General features: G+C 39.2%; 1 protein-coding gene across 1 annotated transcript; it reads right to left on the bottom strand.

Annotated features, from left to right (window-relative positions):
• Positions 1-262: 262 nt before the first annotated feature.
• Positions 263-7258, bottom strand: setb (SET nuclear proto-oncogene b). The gene is made up of 8 exons (XM_073478606.1): positions 7042-7258; positions 4493-4550; positions 4262-4404; positions 3944-4047; positions 3740-3853; positions 3278-3448; positions 1441-1575; positions 263-1273 (listed from the first exon to the last, which is right to left on the bottom strand). The coding sequence occupies exons 1-8, from the start codon at positions 7109-7111 to the stop codon at positions 1253-1255; spliced, it is 816 nt and encodes a 271-aa protein (XP_073334707.1). The 5' UTR covers positions 7112-7258; the 3' UTR covers positions 263-1252.
• Between the last annotated feature and the right edge of the window lie 1608 nt (positions 7259-8866).

Here is an 8866-nt window from a genome sequence, read left to right on the forward strand (position 1 = left end):
TGACCACTGTACATAGTTTTTCTGATACAAGGTCCTATGGGGCACACTGAAAGGGGAGGGTCTTTGCCTCCATCATTACCTTGACCAACATATCATGAACTGTATCGTGTGTTACTCTGTGATTCCCAACCCCATTCGTCACTTGTCTAATAGTACCTTCACTTTTGCTACACTGTTGTACTTCTAGACTGGCCTAATGGATAAAAACAAGCATGTGTGGGTCTGCGGCTGAAATGTCTGAATGTGATCAACCTAGTCCAACCATCATGTATACATTTATTTATTGTAACAAAGCAACTGGTACACTTAATTTAACGTGAGCAGGTTTCCAGCGGAACAGGAGAAATGCTGCAGACTCAACAGAGGACTCTACAGAAATCTTTTTCTCTCCCATCTCAAAATGTTAAGCCAAGCTCAAAATTAGATTTTTAGGTTGTTTTTATAAAAAATGTACATTTCAAACTTTGTTGTGGGTGCCTGAAAAACAAGATAATGAAAATTTCTTTAACAGACGTCCAGAGTTGTTGTCAAAGCCCTGCTGCCCCACCATAACCCACCCATTTAACTGTGTACAATTAATGACCGTCTTACCAAGATACATGTAAATCCCAAAAACATTTACAATGGTTGAAAGGAACAAGCTGGTGCTTTCAATCAGTTCCATTAGTACAATAAGTCACAAAGGAAAATGCAACTTCTAATAAGCCTTAGTACCCCCACCACTGGATATATTATAATGTACATTTATATATATAAAAGTGGCTAAGGATGCTATGATTAAGTTATCACTGCACCATGGCTTATTTTTATTGAACTCACAACTTCAACAGAAACTGTCATATTTTACATAGAAATTGCTATTGTACGTATTTTAAATCTACGTAGGATGACGTGCAGAATGCTACAAATTTTTTTTTATTCTTTTGCATGTCTTTGGGAGATGTAGAGAAACAATGACAGGTGAGACTTCAGGAGAGCGACACCACCACCAACCCACCGCACCGCACCGCACCGCACCCCACCCCACCCAATGTAGACCTGCTGTGTATGGAGCCGATCTATAGACATGGCATTATGGACAGGCCGTGGCTGCAGAGGAAGAGGACGGACACGCTGACGACACACAGGAATCTTTTTTTTTTTTTTACAAACCCGCCCCCCCAAAACAAAAAAAACAAACAAAATATTTTGCTCCCGAGGGTTAGAGGATGATCACAGAGGGAGGACTGGGAGAAGGTGTTGGCTGAAACATTTAATCATCCTCACCATCATCCTGAAAGAAACAAAAAAGAAAAGAAGATGGATTTCAGTGGTTGTTCCAAGGAGACCATCTCAAAAGTTTCTATTAAATGTGTTTTGAGAATTGATCCAATTATCATCAATACAATTACTGGTTCAACAGTACATTAAGTGTGTGTTTCTGATTTAAAGTATTCTCACCTCTCCATCTTCTCCATCTCCATCCTCATCGTCATCTTCACCCTCCTCTTCCTCCCCCTCGTCAATATCTTCCAGACCCTCCTCTTCATCATCGTCATCATCCCCATCACCTTCCTCATCTTCCATGTCAGGGACCTTGGGAACATTCAGACATTAACCACCTGATCCTGGCTTGGATGCCGTATGTCAGTAACAGCATTGCTGATGAGTATTTACTGTAGTCACCATCCATACTGGGGATGTTCCTAATCACTTTCTTTGCACAAGCTGACAGGTCTAACACTAAAAAAATGGTCAAAATTGAGAGCAATTTAATCTTAAATGTTCACAGTGTTAAAACATGTATTCATTTATATTATAGCAAGACAAATATTGCGTTATTATAGTGGTGGGTTGCTGTGGAACATAGCACTACACTCAGCACTGGATTTTTAAAGGCCGATATAATAACGATATTTGGGAGAAGGAAAAGCTGATAGCCAATTAATCGATATTAAAAAATGACTAAAATAAATTTTAAAATATATATATATATTTTTTTTTTTTAGAGAAAGCTGGACCGGTACAACAGTCATCTATAGTTATACTTTAAATGTTTTTATTTATTTTTTTAAATTAACACTTACATTAACTTCATTAGAACTGTTGAACTGAACATTAGGGCCCTCTCTCTCCCACCCTCTCATTGATAAGTTACAGTGAAACTCGGGCTTTGTAACGTTGGTAAATTAGGGTGACTTAAGAGATGTGCAGGACACAGTCTTTAATTTGAGTTGTAAAGCTAAAAAATGGACGATGAACTGTTCTGTGGCTGAACTGGCCAGGATTACTTCTGTTGTGCGTCCCTTTACATTGTTCAATGCCACTCTTACAAACCATTAATGTCTGTGCATATTCCTGGGGTAAGGAGGATCCTAAAGTTTGTGATTTCATTTCATGAATCGACGGATAGTTACGTGGCTGGATTATTTGGAAGAGTGCGTGCCACATTGGTAAGTACAGTATTAAGTAACGTTACGTGACGATGAGACTAGATAAACTGAAAACAGGTCAGATGAGAGGTCTGGCCATTCGAGACTAGATATGACTTGAATGCCACACTTGTCAGCCTCCGGTAAAATCAGCTGTTGCAACGTTTAACGTTACCCCAGGACCGCAAAGATTTAACATCAGTCCATATTTTCTAACCCTATGGTCAGAGTAATGGGTGAAAGGTATTTCATGGAGTGGAGAATTCCATATCTCTGATTTAACGTGAGTCTCTCTTAGCCTACATTGAAAAACGTGACATTAATTAAAGTCTGTGGTGCATGTATGGCTGCTGTATATCTAATGTTAACGTGCAGCAGTTACCTGTCTGTGTCAATTTGTTCACTTTAGATTAAGAGGGAGAGGGAGAGTAGAGGATTTAGATATTTTCAGCAGAAGTGGCCCTCAAATGATGATGACTGACTCAGCATATCCTCCATGCAAAAAGGTGACGTACTCCCCCGCGTGGTTGGTGGAGGCTGCGCAGCCATCAGCAGCACTATTGGAGCCAAGTTCAACCGATAACAATAGTTTGTAAAAAGGTCCCATTAGCCAAACCGATTAATCGGTCAACCTCTACTTTATACTGGGGGCAGAACAATAAAAGATTCAAAAATGTAGCCAACGCTGTATTTTTACTGTTTATCTAGAGAGTCCTCAGTGCAGCCTTCAAACTTATGGATCTTGACTTGATTGTATTTTGTCATGTCAACAGTACCTCAAACAACACACCCCAACACAAGATTGTTTTCCATCAAAACACTCTAAGACAAGAAGAAGAAACCAAGGTGAAGGGGGAGAAGCCTACCAGGTAGTACTGCAGCGGGTTAGGCCAGATGTCGTCCTTGATCACTTCCCCCAGCTCGTCAGCTCCTGCATCCGAGTGGTCGGTGAACCAGGTGAAGAAGCTCTCTGGTTCCTCGTGTTGCCTTTTCTTCCCAGCTTTGTTTGGAGTCTGGCCTGTACGCTTCGTCAGATCCTGGGGAGGAAAATAATTTCAAGATTATTAAGTGTTTATTGATAGGAGGGCAATAATTATAAGTATTGTTACACAAGCAAAAATCTGAAAAACATCTAGAAAGCCCAAGTAGGGGACCTACAGAAAACCTGAAGTTAAAATAAAGCAATAGAAAATGTAAAAACTAAAGTAAAATAAAGTCAGGATGACATTTTAATTCAATTTTTCACTACTTCTTAGGTTAATGAGACTGTGCAGTAGTATTGAAGAAATAAGCACATTTTTTTTTTCACAAAGAAAAAGCAAACCAACCTTTCCAGCTTTCCATTTGATTTCAGTTGATTTAGAAACAGGATCTCCGCTCTCGTTTACATTAAACTCTTTGGAGAGGGCTTTGTTCTCGAAGTATGGATTCTCATCAAAATACTACAGAAAAAGAAACATCTGTGTCACATTTGTGCCAGTATACATAATGACATTTACAATGTATAGTACAAAGTGAACCTTATGACTCACAAAATCTATTCTATATCCAGACTTGATATCCTCGAACTCGGTGACCTCCACCCTTGACAAGTAATGAAGTGCTTCCTCGTCCTCCTCCCCCAGAAGAGCTGAAACTACAGCACACAAAACATCCACTGATCAGACACGTTTTTTTGTGTGCTTATGAGAAATACATTAGATGACATTTAAAAGCATATAAAGCAGTTGGAGATACATTGAGACAATCTCCACTGATGATTCTTTCTGTTATAAGCAAGGTTGGCTCATGAGGTTAGAATCACCACATACAGACCAATTGTATAAAGACAACAGAATATAAGAGTTTACCTTGTGGATGGTTGACGAATGTTGTGACCCAGAAGTTGGGGATTTTGGCTATGAGTTCTGATCGCTTCTGGAAGAATGGCTGGCGTAATTTGTTGTACTTCTGCTCTACTTTTAAAATTTCTTCACTGGCCTGTTCATTGAGTCTGGGGAGAAAGAAGACAAACATGTCAACAAGGAAATGTTCTCCATGCAATCCATATTTCATTGCTCACAAACAAGATTCCGGCTCACCTGTCAATTTCATTCTGTACTTCATCAATGTGTTCAATTGCTTCCTGTTGCTCTTTTTCTGAAAAGTAAATAAGTAAAACGGTTTTAAGAAAGGTACATACTGCTGCCAACAACAGCAAATATGGCTCCCCAATGTTAACACAACTAAGGTTACTGTGGGCTGAGAGATATGGTTAAACTAATCATGGTAAAAAGGGGTTCATCGGGGCACTGATTAGCTCAGTTGGTCAAGTCCCGGCCTGGGACCCTTTGCTGCATGTCACTCCTCCTCTCTCTCATCCTATTTCCTGTCATCTCTCAAGCTTGCCCTGTCAATAAAGCCATACAAAGGCCAAAAAAAGATTTATTTATTTATTTTTTTAAAAAAGGGGTTCATTTGCAGCGAGGCACCTTTATATGCATAACATCGATACATCACCAAGAGCGGAGTTATGGCCTTATGGTCATCTGCTGTCTTGCAGTTACTATTGAGGTGTTTTATATATCTGCAAGTGTGAGGAAGGAATCTAATGCCCTCCAACTAATACATTTTAAAGTTTGAGCAAGGTCAGGAAAAAAAAAACAAGGAAAAAAAGTCAGGAGTGCACTAATTTATCGCCAACTATTTTGATAATCAATTAATTGATTTGAGGGAAAAAAGTGAGAACTCTAATTCCTTTGGTTTCTTTCCTCCTCTGAAAGTAAACTGAATATTTTAGCATTTTCTGAAATTTATCGACATAAAAACTAAACAATTAATGTCTGATGATTAATTGACTATTAACACAATTGTTGGTTGCAGGCTACAGTGCACTATGAAGTGGCTTAAATGTTAATCTTCAGGATTAATTGTAACCTTTTATAGATTAACATGTACTGAGGTTCTGATATTATAAATACTGGTTTTACTAGAGCCTGAACGATGCTGGATTTTGGGGGCTGATGTCAATATCAAGGAGTAAAAAGAAGGAAAAAAATATTGGGAATTAAACATGAATAACATACACTAATTTTATAGCACAACAAGCACAGGCTTTGGTTGGTTAGCTGTCCTTCTAAGGCTAGACTTTTAAACCAGCCAATACTGGCTGACTGCAGATATATTGAAACATCTGTGTATACAGGATGAGGGTCATTTAGTGTCTCCTAAGATTGTCAATTAATAATCAAATATTGCTATTGGATCTGCCTCAAAAATCCAGTATCAGTTGGGCTACACCTTCTGACAGCAAAACTCCATAAAAACGGCACATAAACATTATCTGAGAGGATATTAGGAGAAATTAAAAGCTAGTTAGTTAATAAAGGCTTTAAGTATTATTATATTACTAGTTACAGTAAGTGATTACATGCTTCCCAACATGCACCTGACATTTACTTTAATCTAGTCGGATGTAAACACGAATTAAAAAAGACAATTTGGTGCAGATTTAGCACCCATCTGCAGCCCAGGACAACTTTATTTCAAAGAAATAATTTACTTCAACAATTTTCAATTTATTAATTAAAACGTTTTAAAATTATGAAATTAAAATACTTTCGACGTGAACGCAAACTATTCAAGTCACGTACAAAACATATGAACAACTTGAGCAAAAGTGTTTTCGTGCTTCAGTACAGAAAACGACCGATTCTCCAGCCAAACTAACGGGATTCTCCATTGTATGCATGGTGTGTTGAATAACGCGGGACGCCAGGAGTGTGTGTGTATGTGTGTGTGTATGTGTGTGGTGGATCCATAGCAGACAGACCCTCTGCCTCCAGCAGTCTGGAGCTTCCTGTTGCTGCTAAAGGCGGCCTGGTTTGAATGAGAGGCTCAACGACGTCTCGCTGACAATGCTATGTGCTCCACAAGCGCTATTATCATACTGCGAGCACCACCAAAGCCTCTTTGCGCCTGTTAAACACATACTAACATTCATAATGCCGCCTCGTAGCGACATTATAGTTAGCTAAACGATTACGACGCGCTTGTTTACATTTTTCTCAGCTACTAACTCGCACACAAAGCCAAGCTCGCAAGCATGCTTATGTTACAGTGAACGGCTAGCTAACGTTATCAGTGCTCGCTCGGCCTTTCTCAACTGTTATGGGGAAGTGGACACAGTGAATATTGCACATGCTAATCATGTGGACAAACAATCGTTCATGTTGCTCCAGCCTAAAACGTGCACGAGGAGGCGCACGGCTGCACGCCATTTATTCAATGCTTACAAAATCGTGTGCATGAACAATAACTGCCCATCACGCTAAACACAGCTTATGCAATGCAAATACCGGCCTCCTTCATGTGAAGTAGTGGCTAATGTAAGCTATTAGCTAGCTAACCTCTCACGCTGGCTAAATTGTTAGCCCATGTTAGCATGCTAACGCTACATTGCATGCTACAACAGTCCTGCATAACAGCATTTTCACCCCAAAGCTGATATGAAGGAAAATTAAGCAATTCATCCATAAAAATGTATAATGTCAAGTCGACAGTAGTCAACAAACCACACAGAAAATAACAAAATGACGAAAAACAAATGAAAATGGCGTTGCACAGGATAACCGCCATTCCTTAACGTTACCAGAGGTCTCGTCCGCTCCGTCATGATTTGAATTCTCCTTCCTACTGACTTTCGCCGATGAGGCCGACATGGTTATCGTTTGCCGTTAGACTTTTGACCAGATGTATTTCCCGGGCGGTTTATAACTCTTCTCTGGAGGATAAAAGTTACTTCCACCTTACATAGAGTGCGTGCCTTCAAGCCTACGATAAGGAGGAATAAGCGCAGCCTCGCACGCTTGTTTCTCTCTGTGGCGCTCGGTCCGTGAACATATTTATGGTGCTCTACTTCCCCCGGCTGGCTGGAGTGCGATACTGCAACTTAAAGCTGAATGCATGCATGCAGTACAACTCTGAACCAACTTCATTTTGACGGTCCATCCATATCAAGGTCAGCAAACTAAATGTTTAACTTTTCATAATCGTTGGGGAATTGTAACATCTCAAATTGCACCGATCAGAAACTAGACAGAACCACGATCCTCTGCAAAGTGCTTTGTGGCGATAGCTCTCTGCCTGCCACTGGACAAACCGTCACATGTTAAACTGTTTTAGTTTTTATGTCTCTATAATTATATGATTACATTTATTGTTTTAATTATACAACTGATACATAAAATATATACGATCCTTGTTATTTATATGAAGGTAGTGTGTGTGTGTGTGTGTGCGCGCGCGCGTGTGCGTGTGTGTGTGTGTGTGTTTAGGAGAATGCTGCAACACTGTTTTGCTGTGAAGCTCCAGAAATGTTTAGTGGACTATGACACTTCACTTGACTCTCAATTGACATCAGTGAGTAGATGATGACTGAGTTTTAATATCTGAGTGAACTGTTCCAACATTGCTTGTATAACATTTGATGACTGTTAACAAGTAGAACACAGATACAGGTTACCTAAAAATTGTATCAAAATAGTTCAACAGGATTTCATATAAAGCCATCAAACCCTAAAATTGTTACAAATGCCCCTGGTCTCCCCTACAAAGACAACTTCCATCCATTCATCCTTTTCTACAGTTGCTAGTTTTTCTAGACGGTTCTAAGGGTATAGTAGCCATCCAACTACTTTTAAACAACGTACTATGAGTATGGTATTTCCAAAACTAGACCCATATTGGTTGAATCTCTCCTCATTGTACTTGATTATACACTCTGTATTAACATATAAAACTAAGTTATAGTCTCACAAAGCATCTCTGTATTCATTTTAAGAAACTATACCAGGTGTTTATAATATCTAAAAACTGAAAAGCTGGCACCTTTAGGTTTAGATCAACTAGGCTACAATGTCTATATACAGTGCAGGGACCTATTATCTAAATGTAAAGCTCCATTATTGCAAACTATAGCTTCATCAAACAAGACCAGATCAAATATGCAGCACACAGTAAACCCCTGTTGGCTCTAGTGTTTGTTATATTGTCCCTGATGTATGCCCAAACCAGCGGTCTATGCTAAATCCAAACCTCCCACTTAACACCCCCATGTATGGTGATCTATTACTGTTGGTTTGTGCTCTCTCATTATCTGCCATAATGGCAAAATACACTGCTCTGTCTAATCACAGGTCAATAAGTTCCCATTCCTTCATACTTTATCCAACTACTCTTCTTGTGTTCAGAGCCTCCAAGCAATATGAATTGTTACAAAAATGTCAAACCTCTTCTTTTATTCAGTGGATATGTGATTAAACAGAACTTCCTCTTTAGTCATATTGACTCCATTCTCTATAGTGCTGCTTTGCATGTTTTGATTATTTTCATTTGTGTCTTATCATTAGCCATGATAGGTTATGTAGCATACACATACTATTGAACAAATCAAAATTAGAAAGCAAAGAGCACAT

This window comes from Pagrus major, chromosome 12 (assembly GCF_040436345.1).
Source record: "Pagrus major chromosome 12, Pma_NU_1.0".
NCBI lineage: Eukaryota > Metazoa > Chordata > Actinopteri > Spariformes > Sparidae > Pagrus > Pagrus major.